The 24,525-nt window shown below is 38.8% G+C and overlaps 1 protein-coding gene across 1 annotated transcript; it reads left to right on the forward strand.

Annotated features, from left to right (window-relative positions):
• The first annotated feature begins 229 nt into the window (after nucleotides 1–229).
• On the forward strand, nucleotides 230–22,482 carry LOC140241764 (WD repeat-containing protein 91-like). The gene is made up of 17 exons (XM_072321514.1): nucleotides 230–662; nucleotides 1,774–1,928; nucleotides 4,581–4,690; nucleotides 5,091–5,213; nucleotides 6,029–6,195; nucleotides 6,931–7,013; nucleotides 7,686–7,998; nucleotides 9,999–10,126; nucleotides 11,187–11,311; nucleotides 11,784–11,919; nucleotides 13,282–13,378; nucleotides 14,360–14,454; nucleotides 16,131–16,287; nucleotides 18,200–18,308; nucleotides 19,111–19,223; nucleotides 20,848–21,045; nucleotides 22,024–22,482. The coding sequence occupies exons 1-17, from the start codon at nucleotides 540–542 to the stop codon at nucleotides 22,177–22,179; spliced, it is 2,388 nt and encodes a 795-aa protein (XP_072177615.1). The 5' UTR covers nucleotides 230–539; the 3' UTR covers nucleotides 22,180–22,482.
• The last annotated feature ends 2,043 nt before the right edge of the window (nucleotides 22,483–24,525 follow it).

A 24,525-nucleotide genomic window follows, 5' to 3' on the forward strand; every position in this document is an offset into this window, starting at 1 on the left:
TGTAGTGGACAGTGTATTACAGCTACAGACACAGGGTACAGACGGATAGGGCGCTTGTTCTGAATATGTCATAATAGAATTAATAATAATCATGAATTTAATGATCTCTAGCTGTCATCTTTAAAAGTTTAGAGAATCTACATGTACACATCACGACATGCATCACCTTGGATGTTCTTATTTTCGTGCTCTCTGAATGGGATTCATCAAGCAAGCTACGGAAGTGCATTCCAGCCTTTTCAACTGGTTGTGAGCTTGGCAAACTGTTTTCACAGCATGCAAGAGTGACCATTTCAGGCAACAGAGAAATAATTTTCTCTTCTTAGTAGTCGATCTTAGCTGATTGGCTCAGCTCAGACTGTTTTCTTTCATTCATCCATGTTCCTTGGCTGCCATATTAAACCTGCACGCTGATGCTGTAATATCAAATAATACTGAATGAGTCGTAACAGACCTTTGAATTTCATAGTGATAATCACATTCATGAATGTGGCAAACATCTCTGGTGGAGTGGTAGGTAGATACTGGTCATCGCCAACATGTCGGAAGCGGTTCAACGCATAGATGAACTGATCAGGGACTATATGCTCTACAGAGGTTTGACGAGCACTCTCAAGAGTTTTGATGCAGAGTTGAAGAACGACAAAGATAAAGCATTTCGGGTAATCTCTCTTTCTGTAGGGAAAGATGTTGCATGTAACCTTGTTTGAATTTTCTCAACTATTGGTCTCTTTGGTTTGAAACACTGTATGGTAATTTAGTGTTTTCAGAAGTGATCACCTTTCTACATATTAGATAAAATTTTAGAGGTTGAACAAGCACTGGAAGTCATGGCAGACTTATAAAATACATGGACAATGCAATTATTGATCTTGGTAAAGAGTTTTGTGTGACGTAAGATCCAATTGTTCAATTAGTCAACTTACGTGAGTCAACAGAAGCTGAAAGGAAAGAATTGAGCAAAAACTGAGCATAAAAACTTTGCACTTTAAACATTTTCATCTCTTTAGAGCACAGTTTCCAAATCAATAACATTCCTTAAATATTCAGTAATTTTCCTCTTTTTAGTAGTGTAGTGTGCATATAAAATGACATTGTGAAAGAAACTAGATTACTTAGAAGTGCAATAAGCAGAGGCATCAAGTTGGAAGATTTTTTTTTTTTTTAGTTGGTTTTAGTAGTTTATTTTTTATGAATTGCATTTTATGTGTGTTTGTTAAGGTTAGTTTTTTTTTTTGTTTTTTTTTTTTGTCAAGGTGAATTTTATCATTTATGAAAGGCAGTAATTTTTTCCATAATTGCCATAATCAGACAATCCCAAATACATTCAAACAATATATTATTATGTACAACTTTATATTAAATGCCCCCTGTCAGACCACCACATTAGCACATAGGTGTGTTGGGAAATCTTACATTATTCATTCAAGAAAGAAAGCACTTTGGCTGTATTCATTATAATGGTACTGTCGACCTTGCTTAAAGTTGACCTCACATAAGTCGAATAATCGCCCAAGTTGAAGGTCTCTTCAAGACCTCTTTTCCTTATATTCTATTGATTTTAATCCCTCGTTTTATAAGTCAAATTTTTCTTAAAGTTGAAGCTATGTTGTATTATAGTCCAAATAGCCTCGACTTAGGCAAGGTTGACTGTATATTCAATGTAAAAGCAGATGTGTTTCTCAGCTGGCTTGCTATTCCAGGACTTGTTTGATGTAGACTGATGAATAATGGTAATTTTCCATCCTGTTGTGTTGTTCCTATGGTCCGCAGGCAGACAAGATTCTTGATCAGCTGCTTGGATTTATCTCGACTTATGACCTGTCAGGCCTCAAGTCCTATTGGGACCACCTTGAGAGGAGGGTGTTCTCCCACCTAGAACACACCCACGCCCACAACGTCAACAAACTACGCATCAGCATCCTGAGGTCAGTGTACAGTAGCTTCTGTCATTTGGGTTTCTGTTTGAATCATTTTGCATCAGGAAGCTCGAGTTCGGGGTTTTGTACAGGTGACTACCATTGGATTATGAGGAAGTCCTCGGAAGTAGCAATTTTCTTTTATCATAGTGAAATTTTGTGATAGCTGAACAATTTGATTACAGTATAAAAAGATGTTTCAATGATAATTTTTGGACCTAAATTTAACTTCTTTGTAAAAAATTTATTCAATAGTATTTGTTATAACAAGAGTGCACTGTATTATTACCTCCGCCAAGGGAGCAGGTTATGTTTTCATTACCGTTGGTTTGTTTGTTTTTTAGTTTGTTTGTCTGTGTGCAAAATAACTCAAAAAGTTGTGCTCGGATTTGGATGAAACTTGCAGGAAAGGTTGAGAATGACACAAGGAACAGATGATGAAATTTTTGTAGTGATCAGGAAATTTTTATGGATTTTATGAAGGATTTTCGATATTTTGGCAGGAAGGGTCAATGAACTTGGGAGTTCAAGCTGCACATTTTTGAGGTTTTCATACACGCACTAAAGTGCGTGCTCTAGTTTCTGCTAGGGCGAGGCACGCCGCGCAGCTGAGGGTTTATGACGTAACAAAGGCTTCTATATTGGGAAATCGGACAATTTTTCAGCACGCATACGTATGGGTGGAAATCACTGATGTCTATGGAAGAGCAAGATCATCATTGGAAAGTAGCTGCTTGGCGGAGGTCTACGCTCTCAGAGTGCTTTTCTAGTTTAAATTTGTTTTTGTTTTGCATGGCCATTTGGTAAAGGATTAAATGCTGATAAACAAGGAACTGCAAAACAGACTGTGTGACAAGTCCTTCCCAGAGGACTGGGCAACAAGGATGGAACCTTAAAGGTCTTGTTTACCTTTGGGAACAATGATTTAAATTTTGTCAAGATATATTACATTTGATTCATATGTGTAGGTCTATTGTACCACAAAACATCCTATCATATAAGATTTTCGTGATAAAGCCTAAAATATAAGGAGATATCTGTATTTTTCTCAATAAACCGTATATGTAGACGGTTTAGTCTGGAGTCATTTTTATTATAACTATTTTTCACATTTTGTATATTCAACAATACTTCACATCGATTTTACGAATTCAAATTTTTACAGTGGTTGTTTCTACCCCTACTAACTCACATTTTAGAACTATTTTAAAGCACTAATGCTGGGTTTTTGTTTCATCTGCGAATGGTTAATTATGCCTTTAAATCCTCAAGGAAGAGAGCCCTCAGTCTTATCCACTAAGCCACATCAATAATGGGGGGGGGGGGGGAAGAAAGGATTAAATATGATTGCACAGAAGTGAGCGCAAAAACTACCCAAAGTAGAAAATTATGAGGTTAGTGACAATATCGTACAGTATTGCAGCAACACATGATAATGAGCACCAAAGCAGACTCTTCAATCTGTGATCACTAGGATGGCTTGTAGTGACACTGACCAGGTTCATTATTTGCTTTCTGTAATTAATTGATTACACCCATAGATGCATTTCATTAACGTTTGCTATGTTTTGCAGTTTGGTTATTCAAATAAAAGAGGGTAAAAATTACACCAGTAAGAATTCAAATTTGCATGTTTAAAGGTTCAGTTTACCTTTGGGAGAAGTGATTTAAAAAATGTTCAAGATATCACATTTGATGCATACGTGTAGGTCTGTTGTATCACAGAATATCCTATCATAAACAATTTTCGCAATAAGGCCTAAAATATAAGGAGATATATCAGTATTTTTCTCAATAAACCATAACTGTAGACGGTTTGATCTGGAAGAATTCTTATTATAACTATTGTTCACATTTTGTGTATCTAACAATACTTAACATCGATTATACGGATTAAAATTTTTACAGTGGTTGTTTCTATCCCTAACTCACATTTTAGAACTATTTTAAAGCACTAATGCTGGGTTTCTGTTTCATCTGCAAATGGTAAATTATGCCTTTAAAGAGAGAGCACTTTTTCATTCATACCTAATATTTAGGCGATCTCTTGCGAAAGTTTCGATCTGGAGAAGGTCTTGCAGTTATTTAGTTTTAAATTACTACAGCCTTCAATGGGACAATATCTGAAAGTGAAACTTACACTCTTTATTGTCTTGTTGATTGATAGGATAGTGGACTAAAACACAGATAGTGTGCACATCGTGAAAGTACATGTAAGACACTTGTGGTGTGCAGTTGCAGAAATCGGTGCAAATGAACACATTGTGAAGAGAAAATTGAAATACCAAACAGGGATGACAAAATAGTACTGCTTGATATATGTAGACAAAGTGATTGATCTTCAAGTAGAAAACTATGCATGTTCAGTGGAATTTTGGGTTGTGTTGAACATGAGTCTGCTCTCATGGGATGTGTTTGAAGAACTTAAGGGGATTTTTACCTATAGAGGGGTTAGACACTGAACTAGTAGAGCAAGTTTGGAAGGCTACTCTGTAATGCAAAACGTGTGTGTTAGTTAACAGTGATTATTTTTCTTTGAATATCAATATGTATCGTAATGATTTTTTTTTTTTTTTGTATGTCAGGATATAAAGATGAAGAAATGTAGGGTTTATCACTAGAATCATTTCTCTTATAATGTGTTTTATATGTGTATCCTAGGCTGTATGTGGTGAACGCTGTGCAGTCGAATCGTGGAGACAAGGTCAACGACTTCTTTGACAAGTTGGTGCCAGAACTGCAGAATCAACCGGAGTGGAAAGAATGGTTCGGTAAGTCTAATGAAACAATGTATAGTAGAAATGAGTTCAGATTGGACACTTGGACCAAATCGTGGTCCCAGAATCATCAATCACACAGTTGTGACTAGAGGCATGTTTGTTTGTTCTGTTTATTTATCCATGTACTGTAAAACACAATATTTTCGTGGCATGAAATTTTCGCGAATGGGAGCCAACGGTCTTATTCGCAGCATGATATTTTCGCAAGTTGCCTCTAACATTCAATGCATTTAAAGGGTAGACAAAATCTTTAGCATGCATTTAAATTCTGTGAAACTCTGCTCTCTCGAAATTTGCGAAATTAGAATGCACGCAAACATTCCTCATTTTACAGTAACTGTCACGCCCCTTCTTTGTTACACCTTACTTCTCTGCCCCCCCCCCCCCTTAGTGTTGCCGTACCTGAAGAGCCCAGAGCAGAGTCCAACGTTCACCCTGTACTTCACCAAGCAGTGGGAGGAGACGCTCAAGATATCGCTCCACAACTTTCTCAGCATCATCTTCCACTCCATGCATATCCTTTGACATGCATTAGGGCAGGGCTGGGCGGGGCAGGGCGGAGCAATGTGAGACAGAGTGGGACGAGACATCAACCTTAAAGGGACACTCCTCTCCATGTGCAATGTGCTGGTTGACTTATTACAAAATAGTGCAGTCAAACAATCAGCAGAGTTGAGTAATGAAACATATAAAAGTGTCACTTTTTTTCTTCTTCTTTTTTTACAATTATGTCGGCCTCAGTAACCAATGTGATTAGATGAGGAATGATGTTGTGGTTTCATAAGTCTGTTCTGTTCTGTTGGTAACTTTTAAGGTAGAATGAGCGCTTTATAAGAGTCTCTCTACTATGATTATTTTATGGAGAATTTTGAAACCATATTTGTCAATGATTAAGTAGTAAGGACCCACTTCTCCATGAGAATTTTCAACTGTGATTTCAATATTATTAGAACTGAGGAGTAATTTGATTTAAAAAAAAAATGTTCTGATTTCTTCTTTATGAATCTGTTTATAAAAATGGGAAACTTTGCATGTACTTCTGAAGAGTATGAATATGAGGGCTATTCATAATTTGTGTGGTGTAACACATTTTGAATGTCATTTCCATTTTTGTCACTGTAGGTAAACAAGGATTTGACAGGACTGTCAGGTTGTCTATATCAAAACAATGCAAAGTCACAAAGCATTGTCTTTTGAGATGATTTTTTTTTTTTTTTTGGTGAGATTCTGGGATTCACAAAGCATGCATCCATGTTTTCCCTAGAATGCATTTGTTTCGTAAATGTTCTCAAGAGTTTAAAAACTCACAACCCTTGACTGCCAGTGCACCCTTGCCCATTCTCCTAAGTTTCAACACTGAGCATCAGAAGATTGTGGAGCTCCAAGAAGACAGAGGAAAGCTCCAAGATGAAGTTATGAAGTTACAGGACCAGGTCAGCAAACTTCAGGACCAGGTTGGACGCTACCAGGAGCAAATTGGCAGATTGCAAGAACAGGCGAGTATTCTTCTCTTTTTCTTTTTTTTTTGCAGATTTTCATGTCATCATTTTCTTGTCATGTTTGTGTTTAGGAAACTCGCTGAAACTAAAGCAAGATTAACAGAGCATGATATCTGGGGAGTAATCATATTGGTAGAATGATTGTTTCCAGATGTGTTCTGCGCTGTAGATAAATCTGTACAGAAAGGCCACTCAAAAGAGGGCATGAAAGTGGCCTTTCTAGAGAGGTAACTTTATGTACAACATTATGATGGCCAGACCTATTTATGCACACTTAGAAAGTCATGCAGAGGCTAGGAATTTTATTAAATGGGGACATATTTTTTTGTTTGTACCTGGTGACGACAGTAGCATCATTGTTGGTCATCACATGCACTCAGAAACTGATGATGGGAATATGATCGCTTGAGCTGGCTGCTTTTGACTGAAAGCTGTTGCGTGTGATTATCATTACTTCTGCACAGCTTCTACATTTGGGGGATTTTATGTGGCCATTTTACACTGACAACTCCTACATCAGGTAAAACTGTGGTATCAAGTCAGAATCAAAGGTGAAACTGTTGTTGTGTCTTTTTGATAAAATCTCATTGATGATGTAATTATTTCACATATTTTTTGCCGTTTTGTTGTGCCTCTGTTCATGAATGCATTTTGGAAGCTTTGCTCAATGCTCAATGCAGAAAAAGAGACAATATGAATTCTCAGTGAGCTATTCTTGTCTTTTGATAATAGGTGAAGCAGTTGTCACTACAGGAGAGAACTGAGTCCAATCTTACGGTACCTGATGGATCAGACCACTCCAGTATTTCAATAGGGTGAGTTATTGTAAGAAATTTGACCAAATTGAGTGGAATGGTAAAAATTTGAGTTCACATCTTTAACTGTACTTATTGCTCTGTTTTAGCTGTGATAAACGTCTTTTATAAGTGGCATACTACAGCTGTTACTATGTTTTTCTGACATTTAACATAACACCTTCCATATGACAAAACATTAATTTGTGATTAATTAATTATACCTCGACCAATTACATTCACTTTAAACATAGCATTAACCACTACTGGGAAGACTTTCTCTTGAATATTAACAGCTGAAAGGTGAAAGATGCAAAGATTGCGTGAGAGAGTTATTGTGGAAGTGGTGAATCAATCGATGATTTTATCAGACAAGAAGAAAGACGTGTGCAACATGGAAATATTGAATGAATTGAGGATTAAATGGAAAGCAATAGAATACTTTTTGCAGATTATGGAATGTGTTTTCAATCCTGCCGTAGTACCTCCCTGTGTGTACTTTATCAAAATGTGATGCCCTTCAAACCAACAGACCTCTGTGTGAAGTCTGTCTGTCTTCAGTGACCCACTTTATAGTTTCTGTCAGAGTATGGCCTCTTGAAAAAGATTTGATTGCATGTTTGTGTTCAGCTGCTGCAGGAAATGAGTCAATTTTTGTTTTGACAACTTTTATGGCTATTATTCCCCTCAAAGTGAAGTGCAGACCAATCAGCTCAAGAGTGCCTTTAAGGGTTCCAAGAAAGCCCCCTCCCCCAACCCGGGCCGGAAGTCCCTCCTCCCCTCCACCCCCTCCGTCCCACCGGCAGTGAGGGGGGCCTTCTCGGCCCTCCTGGGCCCCAAGAAGGATCCGGACCATTCTGGCCAGGGCCAGACGAGCAGGACCAAGGATGGAGGAGTCAGCGGTGGTAGTGGCGGAGGAACAGGAGGAGGGAAGAAAGTGGAGTTTGCTAGTTCATCTCCATCTTTAGCATCGCAGCAGTCAACCAAGACATTAACCCAATCTCAGGTTAGTATGATTGACTTCCAGTACCAGCTCAGACTCTGTTTCTTCTCTTTTGTTCTCTTAAAAAAAAAAAAAAAAAAAAAAAGGACATGTATTAAACTAGCATTACCATCTAAGCTCATTCTTTGGACATCTGTTCTTAAAGAACTTGTGTAAGCATGCCGTCAATCCCTCGTTTGAGGCGAGACCCCACTTTAACGAAGCTAACTGGGGTGCTATACCCCCCTAACGATTCTTTGTTTGAGAGTTGGGAGTCGAAGTATTTGTCCATTGCAAATTAACTTTCTGCTCAGGCGTGACAAACCTGGAGGCCAAGCCAGGGTTTAATGACTACAGCAGCTGTCGTATTACGTAAGAGCATGATAAGGATATCTGCCTGTGGCACACCATTCAAAGTGAACTCAATTGTCTCTATCCTTTTTTAAGTTTTCAATTTTATATTCTATTGAGAAATTCTATGGTCATCCATTTTACATTTCGAACGAAAAAAATTGACCCGTAAATAACGAAAATACAGGAATAAGAAGGAGTGCATTGCCAGTTTGCCGGTGCTGCTCACTGTTGGGGATAAAGTACAAGCCGTGGCTGAGTTGGGGAGGTGGGCTGCAGTACAGGCATGCTCTGTCTGCATACGCTGAATGTCTACACTCACACACACACACACACACACAAACACGTACACACACGCACCATGGAGCTACATAGCCCATGCCAAAACCAAAACAATCTCCTCCTCTCGCGGTGCCCCCCCCCCCCCCCCCCCCCCCCCCCCCCCCCCCCCGTGGCGCAGTGGCGATGACTGATGCTTAGATTAGGCCAGGGTCAAGAAACAGGTGTTTTATATCTTTGGTTTTTAAGTCATTGATTGCCAAGATATACACTGGCATTATTTACGGGGGTGTAGCCTCTTCAAACGAGAGATTTGCGTCATGTTTGTCCAGAAGAGAGCATTTCCTCCCCCCCCCAAAAAAAAAAAAAAAGAAGAAAATTGTGCCACTGTAACCAGGTCATACAATGTCTAGAGAGTCACACATTGGCCGTGACGAATTGATGGTCTTCAGCTCAGAAAATTATCGTCATTAACTCATTTACATTGATCTTGAGCAGTTCGTAGCTTCACACAGAACAAATTGCAGACACTTGCAGTCTGTGCCTGTATATGCCTGTCAATGAATCATGTTGTACACTTGCACTCTTCCGATTAAGGTGGTGCAGTCTTCAGTAAGTGGTGGAGATTGCACATTTTTGAAACACATACAGGCATGTATTTCCAAACGTTGAATAATTATGATATTGTTGATAGCATATAGACCTGCCACAACAAAAGGGTCCGAAAGTCACTAAGGCTGAGCCGAAGAAATCGAGTTTGAAGTCAGATCATCAAAATCAGGCAAAACCATCAAAATCCAGCTTTTGGCACAATTTTTTAGTCTAATGTGTTGTCCATCATCTGCTGAAATTTTGAAGCTAAATGACCAAAGGAAAGGCAAAATTAGCATTTTTCTGGGCCATGATTTTCTGACTTTTTCTGACTGGAACGGAAACATGTCTGAAGATTTGGATTTAGCACTGCAGATAGATTTTGCCCCTAGCAATGAGGGAGCGATCTTATTGGTCAGTGCTTGGCATCCTGGTTACTGATTGGTCGAGCGTAGACTGCTGGCGCTAAGCTTGAATGAACATCACAGAGGTTGCTTGGAGTGTACCATCTATTGTCAAGAGGTGAAAACTGTCTTACCTCCCCTTGATCACGATTGCGTCGGAAGGAAAACTTTGAAGGCGGTTTTCTCCGAACACTGATTTCTTAAACCACTCAACATAATCTCATAAAATCGCTGATATCTCCACAACAAAGTACTTTTATGAGTCATGTTATATATGAGATTAAAGCGGAAGAGTAAGGGAATAATGTCATCCCATTTTTAGAAAATCGACCTTCCCGACTTGCAGATGCGTTTGTTGCAGCAGGTTACATGTATCTCATATATCTCATACTCACATAGGTCAAGCTGAGGCAGCAGCAGCAGCAGCTGGCGTACGACAAAGAGAGAAAAGAACTTTTCTCCAAGTCGCAGCAACAGACGCAATCTCTGAAGCAGACTGAACGACCTCAAGGTCAAGTTTCAGGAAGGTGAGAGCAAGTTCAGATTGATGTGATCAATGCCTCACTTGTAGGCTATTCTTGTTCTTATTCTTTGCCACAGCATTGCAAAATAAAACTCACAAGCACACTTTTTTTGTTGTTTTTTCTCTGGTCTTCAATTTTCTCCCTATTACACCATGTTCTCTACCTATGTGGGTGAAATGACTTGTCAAATCTATGTTCACTGAAATGATAATTTTCCATGGTGACTCTAGTTTCGTTAAAAAGAACCAGGATATGATATGTACATGATTTCCTATGTGACTTATCTAGATCCCTCAAGAGATTTGAAAAAAAAAAAACCAACTGTTATTCAATCAACCATTTTGTTCCTATATTATCTAACATGATATACATCATAGTGAAAATTTCATTCCTGTTGAATAAGTCTTTTCTTTTTTCAGTAAACGTTGTGTGCCGTCAGAATGTGTAACAATGCATATAGATGAAAAAAGAGCATTAGAACTAAAACTGTTGGAATGATAACAATACATGAAAAAAAAAAACCATCAGAAGTAAGACAATGGAAACTTGCCTGAACATTTACAAAACTTGTCATTTAATGGCAAAAGAATCAATATTTTCTGTGTATTTTCTGAGCATTTCTTGGCTCTGAACACTCGGTCACTCGAATCAAAATAAATGGCAATGTTCATATCACATTGAATATCTTTATAATGGTAGCTATTGGGAATACGTTTTATACAGCATAAATGATGCTTACGTTGTAGTTCATGTTTTTTCTAACATTGACATAAACAATCACTTCCCTATAGATATAGAAGCCAAAAGATAAGTAGTTAATGTATTAATGAGTTTTAGAAGCAGAAAGTTTTCAAACCTTGTCAGCCAGTCTGAAATGATATAGATGGTTTTAGATTTTTTTTTTTTTAAAGAAGATCCTGACGAACATCAGTGTTATGTAGTATATTTGATATTACTAAAATACTGCCCCCCCACCAGCAATCATCATGAAGATTCTGACGAACATCAGTGTTATGTAGCATATTTGATATTACTAAAATACTGCCCCTCCCCCTCCCACCAGCAATCATCATGAAGAAGTAGAGATTACATCCTTCAGCAAAGGTGACGGGGGTCAGAGTTCATCTGAACAACTGAAGCTGTCCAACATGACAACAAAGACCAGCACGTCTTCAAGTCAGCTACCAGGTGAGATGAATTCAATGGTTGTAGCTTCAGGGTTATTAAAAAGTTGAAATGTAACATGTGAAAGTGGATATCATGCTAAGGTTTTCACTGTAGACATGATAAATGTTGGTGTAAGTACACTGCATGTAGGTTATTTGAAAGATTTTCTCTTTGCTCTGGGAACCATTGTTTAGTCAAGCTAAAATTTGTTTGTATTCTGTGCGTTGGTTCCATGACATGCTCCTGCGACAATTGCTCCCATGAAATATCTGCACACCAAGCCAAACATAATTTCTGACCCACAAAACATAAACCTCACCCTAATCCAAATCCTCACATCAAACCAAACCTAAAACCCTATCGCAACCCTAACTCTAACCCTACATCTTTGGAGAAAATAAGAACGGAGCACTTGTCGCAGGAGCAAATGTTGTGTAACCCTGTGCTCTATTCCCAAGTAAGTCATAGCGCCCTCTGTTGTTGTGTGTCACAGGTGCAGAAGACAGCCTGGGCACCTTCCTCATCCTCAGTCAAGATGAGTACACTGAGCACCATTCCTCCATCACCCACAGTCGCTTCTCACCGTCGTCCACCAGTGTGGCCAGCATGGACATCGATGGCGTGGTCAAGTGAGTGATATGAGTCTGTTGTGGATGTGTCCGTTTCTGTTTCTATGTCTGTCTGTATCAGTGCCTGTGTGTGTGTGTGTGTGTGTGTCTGTCTGTCTGTATCTTTGTCAGTTCCTGTATGAGTGTCTGTATGTGTGTGGCTGCATCTATATGTATGTCTGTCTATGCCTGTTTGAGGTCTGTGTCCGTGTTTATGTCAATGTCTGTGTTTTTATCTGTACCTGTGTTTGTGCCTGTGTCTGTGCAGGGAGGTGCTAGAGAAGGAGAGACAACTACTGCTCTCCTTTGAAGTCATGCGCGGCACCGCCGAGAAGTTATGTGTTTAACTACAGGTGTTACCCATGTGCTTTGACAAAAGAGAGCATCAATAATCGGGACTAGCGCTTTCACACCTAAAAATACTTCCCCCTACTGCAATTCGCTCTCTCTTTCAATGTGATGGCAACAATGAATTTGTGTACCTTGAATTGGAGCAGCGAATCAAAATGCTGTGTAAAACTGACAATTTTAACAACAAATAGTTTAACCCGTTCCATACTGAATTCTGAAATGCCCATAGACTTAATGTACAGGATACCAGGTTCCCGTACGGAACGGGTTAAAAGCACGCTGGAACACGCTTTAGTGGAGTACTTTATTTGAAAGATCAAAATATCCCAGATTAAAAGATAGAAAACTAACATGCGCAAATGTGTGCATTATAGAAAAATATTAGGTTTTTAAGAGGGCCTAATTTTCATTTCATTTCGATTTGCGCATTACGAAGAAACTAGAAATACATGTTTATAATATTGAATTCTTTCCTGAACTATTCTAAATCAATTCAAGTATTTCATTTAAAATTTTACGGTGAAATAAAGCTTGTAGTTCAACGAAAGGTGAAATGCGTTCTTCGTTTCTGAACTTCGTCTTGCAACTAGAGCGGTGCCGAGTATGACTTAAAAGCGTAGTGGAATGCTAGACATCCCATTGTAACGCCTTGAACCCAAACATGTGTTTGCATGAATTACGAGGAGTTGCCACTCCATCTCTGTAAAACATCCCTGGTCTGAGTCTGTATTTGTTGGTGTCTGTATCTGTCTGTCTGTGTGTGTGTCTGTGTTTGTGTAGATCTGTGTGCATCTTTATCTCCTTCACATAGTTTCACAGAGAAATACAAACATCCATGTTGTTGGTAATAGTTCTATCATTACCTCACACTAGATACACAAAGTCAGTGCTTGTCAGTTTGCTTCAATCTGGAATGGAAGAGTTTTATGTCAATAGAATACTTCAAAGTGCATGCAGAAGACCGATTCAATGAATTTGTGAAAAAATGAATAAAATGAATTTGCACATGTCTTCTTTCATCGTGTATTCCAGAGTTTGGAAGACCACACCCAATCCTCTCACCACCACAACCATCATGTTTAAGTCACCTTTACTTTCACTGGAATGGGTCTCCAAATCAGACAGAATGGTAAAGTGTATTTCCTTTATTAAACCTTTGTGTGCCTTGAGTGCCGATTGGTGCAGAACACCCCATAGCATTGTACACACTGTCCAAAGTCCCCGGCAAAGACAGGGTTACTGTAAAACATGATATATTCGTGAATTGGAGCCGATGGCCTTTTTCATGGTATGAAATTTTTGCGAATTGCCACCGGCATTCAATGCATATAGTGTAGATAAGAACTTTCATGTGCATTTTAATTTCGCGAATCTTGGCTCTCGCGAAATTCGTGAAATTAAAATGCACGCGAACATTCCTCATTTTACACTAGTCCATCAGAATTGACTTTTCACTCTATATTCCATCTTACTCCACTCAATATGTCTTGACAAAAATTTTGAGAATTTTCAAAGGGTGATTTATGTTTTTTTTTTCTGTTTTTTTTAAAGGGAATTCATACTTTTGCTATGGTATGTAAAGTACAGTAACATGAAAATGTAAGTAGTATAGGTTAGATGTATGTAACCTTGCATGCAGAAGTGCAATCCCTCATATGTTTTTGAAGGGGCTGAGACTGAGTACTACAGTGCCACGTCATTTATTCTGTTGTAAAATAATTACGTAATTATCTTATTATCTTATTACAAAATGACTTGTTTTGATTAAAAGCATGAACACTGTCAGTGTACAACATGGGTGAGGAAAGAGTCCCAGTCAAATAAAAAAAAAAAAGAATAATAATAACGATAAAATAATGGAAACAAATAAAACAAACAAAACAATTGATGGAAAAAAGCAACGATGGTTTGATGATTACCTTATTTCAAAAAGAGCAATGGCACTCTTTTAGATGGAATGCCAAATTGTTGGTACAGTTTCCATTTTGTAACCTTCCCTGCAGTGAATTAGTGCACTTTGCTGTTCACGGAAATGTTTCACAATCTGTTTTCACTCGCAGTGAGTTACACTTGATTATTCCTGATACTGATCTTGTGTTTTGATCACCAGCTTTTGCTAGGAAGTTCTGTTGGTTCTGTGAAGCTCTATGACTGTGAAGGGAAGAAGCTCATAAAAGAAGCTGAAATAGACTCTTCATTCCCAAGGTAAAGATCTCTAGACTCTGTCTTCATGTGGCTAGCCGAAATCTCCTCTGTACAAAATTGGATTGAATTCTTTCAATTCTGTCTCGACTGCTTTCAAGCACGAATAGTGCCCTTTGTCAGATCAGTACTGACATGGAGAGTGGTAAGACAGCTGGCAGAAAATGTGGTTGACTAAGTTTATGAGATTATGTTATAAAATGGGTTCAAGAATGTAGCCAATAGGAAGCGCTGAAATGAGTCACGTGTGCTTTGGTTATTCTAGTCCCATTGCACTGCGTGTTAAATCCTATTGCCGATCGTCTGTGCGCGCGGCGGCTCCTTTGAATTGCATACATACAGTACGCGCTGTCAATCCTGTAAACAACTTCTAGTTCGGGCTGCCGGCCGGCCGGCCTTTCTTCCCTTGTGCATAAGATGTGTGGCGTGCCTTGGGCGTACGTATACTCTTACGTACACTTTGTACAGTACAGTAGACCAAGCGTCGTTGGACCAGACGCGTACATGGAGTCACTTTAAAGGGCAACCAACGATTTAGCAGGTTAATTCTCACGCCGTTTTCAGAGTATGTTGTCTAGTAGGCCTATATGAGGAGTCTATATCAAGTCTTTGAGGTAAAGGGTGCATATTCTATGTAAAATAAGTAAGTTTTCATGCGGGAACTTAAGTGTCCGGAAACCCAACCCCCCATCATACTTATACTGTATGTGCGGGATTTCCGAGTGCGACGTGCGTAAATGTTTGGGACGAACATCTTCGGACGTCTTGACCCACAAAGGTACGTGAAAAACGCTGAAAAATGCTGTTAGTTTTCGAATTTTCGACCCATTTTATAAAACAAATGATGAGTATCCTGTGCATCATTTGTATATTAGCACCCTGTCGTCCTCATTTATTGTGTTTGATTCCCATGTGGGTGGACCTCTCTAGCCAATGATTTGATATAAGTAGGTAAAAAAGGTACAGAAATTTTTGCTTGGTTGTTCAAAGAGAAGTTTGCACCTTACCTTCAACCAATCAGATGAGAGTTTTGAAAAAGCTTTTTCAGGTAGCATGATGACAAAGTAAAATCAGCTGCATAGATCTACTTAGAATTCTTCGAAGCTGAAAATGTATGTGACCAAATGCATGTGAAAGACTAAATTTGGTGTCTTATGCGTCTAGAAAACTTGTGACAGTGACTGTGATTACTTTGTATGCAATGCCTCTTACTTTGATACTGAGAATTCATTTGCTACTGAAATGCTGGGAAAGTGGAAAGTAATGAAGTATGCCTTGGGTTTTGTTTGTTATCACAGTGTTAAGGGTAATCAAAATGTGCATTTTTTTTTTGGGGGGGGGGGTGTTGCCCATATTTAAAGCTCTTTTCATGTCTTTTCATAAAGTAACCAACCAAAGCAAAGCAGCATGATTTTATTTGCATGGTTTGATTCTCATATTCTCTGTACTGACACATCACAGACTACTCTTGGCATGGGCATTTGAGCTGAATGCATTCATTATATGCAAATTTTGATATTCGGTCTGATATTCACAAAACACTGAATAAACACAGAAGGGCTTAGGAGATCGGATATTTAACATGAGCATCATAAGGGTCAATGCACAGCACATACTTTTTTAGTATTCATCATAAGCACTCAAGTGTAAGATGCATTTATAACCCATTTTGTGGCCAGGGTGGTCTCAACAGCCTGCAACCCGAGTGGGTCAGCCTTCGTCTGCTCATCGGCCAGCCAGGTGGCGGACTGGGGTACTGACCTCAGTAAACCCGGGTCACCCTTACACGGAACATGCAAACTGACCAGCTGGGACCTCAAGACCCTCAAGCTACAGGTGTGTGAAAATTATCTCATTTTCAGGGGCTTTGTGTCGAGTCAAGTCAGGGTTTTAGTTGTTAACACTTTACACTGTATGTGTTCATGTATTTTGCAGTAACTTGCTGTGCAATTTCCTTAGTATTTGGTGAACTACTCCCTCAATTAATAAAATCATTATCATTAATTAAAACAAAGCAAAACAAAATGCTACCACAAACAAAAACGAGACAAACAAAAATGTGCATTGTGAAATTGATCATCCTGTTGAGATGTAGCAGACCTCAGACAATCCCAGATAAAGACCATTGGTATGAACCATGGATTCACAGGCTCATGTAAGCCATATTCATTGATGGTTGGATTTAGAATACGTGTGACATTTTTATAAGGTCAGTAAGAACATGCTTTAATGCTGAATTGTCATAGACTGAGTAGGCCCTTTTCAGGACCACACTTGCATTGAAGAAAGAATACATGGTGTACAAAGAAACAATGTACCACAATATGTTCCTCCACCATGGAAACTTTCAAACACTTTATAAACATTTGTGCCAATTGCCAAAGAGAGCATGCCATCATATGTGACCCTGCATCACAAATACACCAAAAAGTTGCCAGACATGGATTTTTAGCTGAGGGCAGATTCTGAAAGAGCAGACTCTAAGCTTTAAAATGATGTATAACTCAATTCAAATGGACTCCCCTAACCTACCTAAATACTGGAAAGAAAGCACACTCTCTGGAAAAATGTGAATTGAGAAAAGAGACTCTGAAGTACAGGGTCTATTCAAGCGCTTAATCTTTCACCAAGCCGCGATAGCTGTGTAATGAAAGGGACAAAACACAGGATGTCAACCACCAGAGCAACAACAATGAAGGGATTGTAAGATGAAGCTGAAATTGAGCATGTTCTATCAGCACATTCTGTCCATGATTAATGCCAACTTACAAAGCAGTAGCATTATTCTTTCAAAAGTTATTAGACTCGAAAGTGAAGAGTGTACAAAGGATTTCAAGAAATGAAAAGGGCCTCTAATGCATACTTGATCATTCTATACTCTTCCCCAAAAAGGGGTTGTAGAAAAACTGCTGAAAACACACTTTCCCATTCGTGTTATGATCCCGAACTAAAGAATAATGTAGAAGAAAGATAGCTCTTTCAGAAAATATGAAAACCTCAAGATTTACATAGTTGACCCATTTTACCTGTTTTGAGTCCTCAAGTAAAATCAAGGGGTACGACTTTTTGTTTGTTTTGTGGTGCACGGTCACATATATGACCATCAACTAAACAGTGCTGCGAGGGTTAGTGCAACATACCTCTAGTCTGGAAAATATATTTGTCTTTAAGATCAGACGAAATTTAGTTATGTGATTTGGGTGTGTATGTAAGACCGTTAAATATACTTTGCATATGATGTGTTAAATGTGAAGTTACTAGCTTCAGTTGAATATGGCAATTTTGATTTTGCCATCATATGCATATCAATTCCAGCACTATGCATTATATTTTGAATTCATTTGGTTACAGACTTCGCATCAAGCGATAAGTCAGCTTTTCTACTCTGTTTCTTTAAGCCTTTGTCGATAACTCGCTATATTTTCAAAGTGCTCACCTGCACCACTTCAATCAAGGACCAGAATAGCAGCCATGCTTGTCGTTACTTTGGCAACCTGCTTGTACTCAGTGTGAGTGGGTTAAAGGAAATAATATATATGGAGTTAACCATCCACTTGTTCTCGAGCAGATCGTGTTTGTGTGTGGTGGAAAAGAAACAAGTACACCCTGTCATTGAGTCCATCGATTCCAAATCCTCATCTTTCACATTTGGCCTTGTCATGAAGAACTCACAAATTCATGCCCACCACACCCCAAAAACATATTTTTCTTAATTTTAAAACATGAAATTTGACATTTACCATTCCAGAGTGAACTACCTCTTACCAAAAGTGCGGGCTGTGTCAACTGTACGTCGTACAACCACAACGGGAACCTCCTTGTCACAGGGGCAGCTGATGGAATGGTCAGATTATTCGGTCAGTGAAAGTAAAGATATCATTATTTTGCTGGGTAGTCTAAGATTTTGATACAGAGAAAAAGAGGTCTGAGTTGATATGTTACATGTTCTGTCTGCAACAATATAAGCAATGCTCCCAGCTGATTACCGGTAATTGTTGCACGATTACTTAGGTAGTAATTACAATTATCATTGCATGTGGACGTACATCGTAGTCTAGAAAACCACTTTATGAAAGGGATTCTGTTCCACTGTAGAAATCGTTAGTGATCAAGTTGATACATGTATATGCACCTTTTCACGCAGTTGATGGCTTGTTAACTTCTTTGTGTAAATGTAAAGACTTTTGGACATAGATGTTGCTACAGTAACTGTTGGGAATCGTAGCCAGTGGTGCAATGAAAGTTTTGGTGTTTGTATGGTGTATTGACATGTTTCGTCATTTATTTTTAAAGACGCAAGTATCTCCTGAGCTGAAGGGTGCACATGGGTCAGGTGTAAAGAAAGTTTGATGCAAGGTATTTCGATCAGAGATGTAGAGATGCAGGTGGCATCACAGCTGGAAAGTACACAAAGGTCAGGTGTAACAAGAGTTTGGTGTTTTGTGGGGTGAAATGTTTTCTTTCAGGCATTGGAGAATGTGAGCATGTCTATTGAGCAAGAGTGATTGCACGCAGGTTCAGTGTAGCAAAAGTTTGCTGTTTTGTATTGTGTAAATATTTTAATTCTGAGATATAAGTGTTTGCAAAGGAAGAGTGTTAACACTGGTCAGGTGTAATGAAAGTTTTGGTGTTTTGTGTGGTGTAAATGTTCTCGTTCAGACATCCAGAGGCGTGAGTGTCTGCTGAGCTGGAGAGCGCACAAGGGTCAGGTGTACGCAGCCCAGTTCAGTCCAGACGAGACATCGGTGTACAGTATGGGATCTGATGGCAAGGTGAGATCCAGTTTTCTGGGCAAAGCTTGTGTAATCTCTAGCGGTTGCAGCACTGTTCGAACCATCAGTTTCAAAGACGTAGTAGTATGGGGATACCGTGCAGTGGGAAGGCTGGCCCAAATCAGATACTTTGGAATCCCTGTAACAAATTGTGTGCAGCTTTATCACTAATCTCTATGTGAGTAAAAACAAAGCTGAAGAATCGCGACTGCAGTCGAACGTTACCAGTGAGCATAACCTTTGATGCACATATTCGCTGACAGGCAATTCTATTCTAGCAGGCCTGTGCTTGTCACGATTATTTAATGTACCCTAGTTGGCAGCGAATATAGATCAATTCAATCAGGTCACCCTTCTTTCCCCATGCTACCAGGTCTTAAAAGACCAATCAATTTGACCAATCAATTCATCACTGGCTGAGCCCATCAGAAAATATGCATGCTAAATACTGAAGATAAGTCATAGTTTGACAGATCACTTCTGTTGGCAGACCTTTGGTGATATAAAGAATGCTTTGGCATTGGCTGTTATGTTCAATGAAATCTTCAAATATCCCCATCCCCCCTCCTCCCTCACCCCCTTTGAACCTGGCAATAGGCAAATCTCAGTTGTTACTTTACATATCCAGTACACGCAGTCAACTTTTGTTAGCACTCAGTGTTCAACTTTTGTTAACATTCAGTGTTTCTATGGCTGGCGAACCTCCCACAAGCCTCCTTCAACTATGCCATCAATATATCATTAAATTCAAAGAGAGTAAAAACTCCATGGGCAAGAAGCTGATTTGAAGTTTTGAGGATAGTTTAGCTGCAGAAATTATTTTGTCATTAAAGCTGGCATCTCCAAATTTCACTAAATGTCCTGTATTGGAGGAAGATTACATCGACATGGTTGAATGCATTCAATCTGCATGGGATCAGAAGAAAATGACCAATTTGAGAGGAAAACAAGAACTTTGATTTTTCTCAAATGTGTCGCCAATTTAAGGATCAGCTAAGACTTTAACAATGTAGAGGCTTCTGATTGTTCTAAAACTTAAACAATGGTACATGAGCAAAATAGGACTCAAATGGAAGAGAATTTCTTATTCTGTTTTCTGAAATATTAAAGGAAGGAATTATGAAATTATGATTTCAAAAATACAGCAACAAACCACAGAAATGTAGTTATGGAAACTTGATGGGTCAAATGTTGTATAACTTAAAGGGTGTGTACAGTTCTGGTTGAGGTGAAGATTTAGCTTTTAACGTTTTGCGAGCTATTCAGAAACCACTCTTTGAGATGTCAAAGAGCATGCAATTCTAAGGGGTATCAAAAGTTTATTTAATTAAAATCGGTTTTGAAATGGCTGAGATATCCAATAAAAAGGTGAAACAAAGAGATCCTAATAAAGGGCATGGCCTGTCACCTTTTATTATTATCACTTTTTTTGGATATCTCAGCCATTTGAAAACCAATTTTCATCAAATAAACAAATCCTTCTTAAAATTACATGCTCTTTCATATTTCATAAGAGGTTTCTCATTATCTCACTTTGGAATGTTCAAAACATTATTCCCCACCTCAACTAGTACTGTACAGTCCCTTTAAAACTTGTCACTTTTCTGTGCCACCAATCTGTCAGTTTGCCCAGTGGAGCATTAACAAAGTGGGTGAGAAGCTGAAGGAGTTGTCGATCCACGACGGCGCCACGGGACCCTTCGTCGTCTCAGGGTTCGGCGGCTACCGGCAGCAGCAGAACCCGCGGGGAAAGCTGTTCGCCTTTGACACCAGTGGCAAGTACGTGCTGACGTGTGCCCCCCACGGAGGAGTCATCTATAAGGTGAGACTTGAATTATGAGTCATATTTATCAATTGAGGCAGTCATAATTTTTTTTGTATCTTTATTCCTTTATCTACATATTGGTTCATATACAAGGTGAGACTTGAATGAAGAATCATTTTTATCTATCGAGGCATTCCTTCTTCTGCTTAGTGATTTATCTGTGCAGATTTTTTATATGTTCTTGTATTTCTCTCTTCATTCATCAGTCATTGATGAATTTGTGGCATATTCGTGTTTTATATGTAGTTTAGTCATTCTGTTCAGTCATTTGTTCATTGAATTGTTTACTTTCGTTTATTTATTTGGTCATTTATATGCAGGTTTTGTTTTAGCTTAGAGCTTCCAAAAGCAGTAAATACCTTTGACATGAGGCAGTCTTTCTATAACCTTCTTCCTCTGATACTTTAACCAATACGACTTCATTACTTGAGAGTAGAGTGATAAACTACACACACTGGGTTTCAGGTTTGAGGTTCAATGACATTTATTTCCAGCAAACAATATATTCAAGTACAAATAAGATTGCGATAATCTTGGAAATGCTGGGAACCCATCTTCAGAAGTATAGAATTTTTGATAGTGTGCCCTTAATGTACCATGGTAAATTAATATAACATGCAGTTTTATGCAAAATTATGAGAAATAAAGATACAGAAAAAGGGATAGGGACAAGGACAGAGACAGCAACAAAAACAGAGACATACATATAGTAGAACAATGACACACGCACACAAACATCCAAGCACAAGATTGTGCAGGACACCAATTGTGTGATTGTACATAAGTACTGGTAGTACTGAATCACATAATGTACATTTCACACACTAGGCTCTATTGAGTCTTGTTACCTCTTACACCAACCTTCTCACATGAAATCCTGTGTGTAAACTTGTAAGTGTGATACACCAGATGATGGTGTTATATAATAAGATCATCATGGTTGTTGAACACTTCTTCTGTTGTTTCTTTACACAGCTGCACAAGATTGTTGGCATGCAGAGGATGCTGACCATCTTGGGACACCGGACACCAGTGGTCAGTGTAGACTGGTGTACATCCTTGAACACCGGTGTATGCCTGAGTGGATCAATGGATGGGAGAGTTCAAGTCACCACGTTGCTCAGTCAGTAACCTGTAAAAGTATGGTGTGTATTACACTACAGGTTGGTGTAATAGTGCTACACCTTTGCAAAGTCTCTCTACTGGTGCTGCATAGTGAACATGTGTCTGTGTAGTGTTTGTGTATGTGTCTGTGTCTGCAGCTGTATGGGTGCCTGTAGATGGTGTATGTTAGGTGTTTACTGAGAATTGATAAAAAAAAAAAAATTATCATGTTCACCTACAAAACTTTGCTGGGGTTCTAGCTTGAAAACACAGTCCATCAGCTGGGAATAAGTGGTGTTTTCAGCGTGCAATGTCTGTGGAGTCGGTATGTACTGGTTCCCAAGTAATTTGGCAAAGGTTTTAAAGTTTGTGCATCTCAAGGATCTGTTGTTTTTTATACCTTGCATTCAGGCCACTCGTGAACAATATTAACTCATTTGTGGCTAGGTGTTTGACTCGTCACAGTTTAAGCTGGTGCATTCAAATCATTCACATTTCGAAAAAAAAAGTATAGAAGGATGGTGCTTCTCAGAGTGATATTTTCTATTTTTGTGATTTCATATACATAAGAGCTTGAAAAACTGCAGCTATGATAAACTGGACAAGCGCTGACAAGCCTTATGCACAGACTGATATTATTATGCAGCCAAATGAAGAATACAAATAGATACAGATTGGCATGTTTGAATGCAGTCCTCATTTCTATAACACCCTTCACATCTGACTAAAACAGTTTTGGAGTTTTGCCCCTCTCTTAGGTCAAAAACTTGGGCACATTGAATTGACTATCCCTCAATTTGGAGACTTGTTCCATCAAGCCCGAGGAACTATTTGGGGATCAATTGGTCTTATGAAATAGTTTCAGTGATCCATTTGGGAACAATACCCAGCCTAAGATTGAACTCAAAGATGAGCTTTCATCAGATCAAACCTGATCTGGGAACAACACATTCAGACACATAGTAAAGTCTCAGTCCTATGAGTGCACTATGCAGTGGTAACCTGAGTGTATGTTTACTCATTCGTCATAACTTCGTGCGCTAAATCACAATTAGTTACAAAAATGGGGAGGCCTTCATAAGGTATGAAAGTTCCTGTGTAAACATCAATTTTGACAAAATTGAAAAGCAATGAAGTTCCGGTTAAAGGCTGAAATGTCTGTCCCATCACAATATTTGGCTAGCTTTTACGTCTGGCATGAATGATGTTTCCCTTCCAGGGGTTTAACCAGATCTTATGACATTTCTTTTGTCATCACAGTCCTGCTTGAACAATGAGCACAAATTATGATCACTACTTTACTAGATGATGGTGATCCCATTTTGCAGATGCAACTTTGTGAAACACATGTTGCAGAGACTCAGCTATATTAGCACAAACCTTAGGTGGGAACACAGAATAGCTAAGCATGATACTGCTAGGGATTTTTAGTGTGTGCAAGACTGCAGAAATAGTTTAGGAAATGGTTAGGGACACATGTAATCCAAGGCCAAAAGGATGATAGTGCAACTTTTTCATTTTCACTTTATGGTTAACAGAAGGTGAAGCAATTTATGATAGATAGTATATGATTAAAAAATGTTCCAGGAAAAAAAAAAATATTTTGTCAAATGGTATAGGAAGGTGGCTAGGGTTTTTTTCTGAGGCTATAAATATACATACGAGCTGTTGTAAATGATAGTATCCCTGGGCATTGGACAGATGCAGCATCTTTAATACAAGAATTTATCAAGGTAGAAACTACTGCAGTATAATGAACAATTCACAACTTATGACTCAACGCTGAGTAGGAGTAAAAACACATTAAAGTATTGTATCCTTAGACCTTTGCATTAACTCTGACATTATCTGTTTATGCATTCCTTGACATAATTGACGCTTATTACCTCCGCCAAGGGAGGAGGTTATGTTTTCGTTACCATTGGTTGGTTTGTTTGTTTGTCAAAAAGTTTGTCAAAAAGTAAGTAACGGATTTGGATGAAACTTGCAGGAAAATTTGAGAATGACACAAGTAACAAATGATTACATTTTGGTGGTGATCCAATAATTTTTTGGGAATTTATGAAGGATTTTTGATATTTTGACAGGTAGGGTCAATGAACTTGGGAGTTCAAGCTGCGCATTTTTGAGGTTTTTAAACGCGCACTTAAGTGCATGCTCTAACTGTAGTTGCTGCTAGGGCGAGGCACGCCGCACAGCTGAGAGTTTATGATGTAGCAAAGGCTTATATATTGGGAAATCAGGTGATTTTTCAGCATGTATACCTGTGGGTAGAAATTGATCACTGATCTCTTTAGAAGAGCCCAAAGAACTTTTCCCCAGTGGTGGAAAGGAGAAAAATCTCTTTGGGAAGAGCAAGATCATCGGTGGAAA

Source organism: Diadema setosum, chromosome 18 (assembly GCF_964275005.1).
Source record: "Diadema setosum chromosome 18, eeDiaSeto1, whole genome shotgun sequence".
Taxonomy (NCBI): domain Eukaryota; kingdom Metazoa; phylum Echinodermata; class Echinoidea; order Diadematoida; family Diadematidae; genus Diadema; species Diadema setosum.

Excerpts from the sequence above, each read along its gene's own strand:
- LOC140241764 (XM_072321514.1), top strand. The coding sequence starts at position 540 with ATGTCGGAAGCGGTTCAACGCATAGATGAACTGATCAGGGACTATATG. Across the intron at positions 5,214-6,028 it reads CATCATCTTCCACTCCATGC|CCTTGCCCATTCTCCTAAGT; the intron begins ATATCCTTTGAC and ends CTGCCAGTGCAC. Across the intron at positions 7,014-7,685 it reads CACTCCAGTATTTCAATAGG|TGAAGTGCAGACCAATCAGC; the intron begins GTGAGTTATTGT and ends TTCCCCTCAAAG.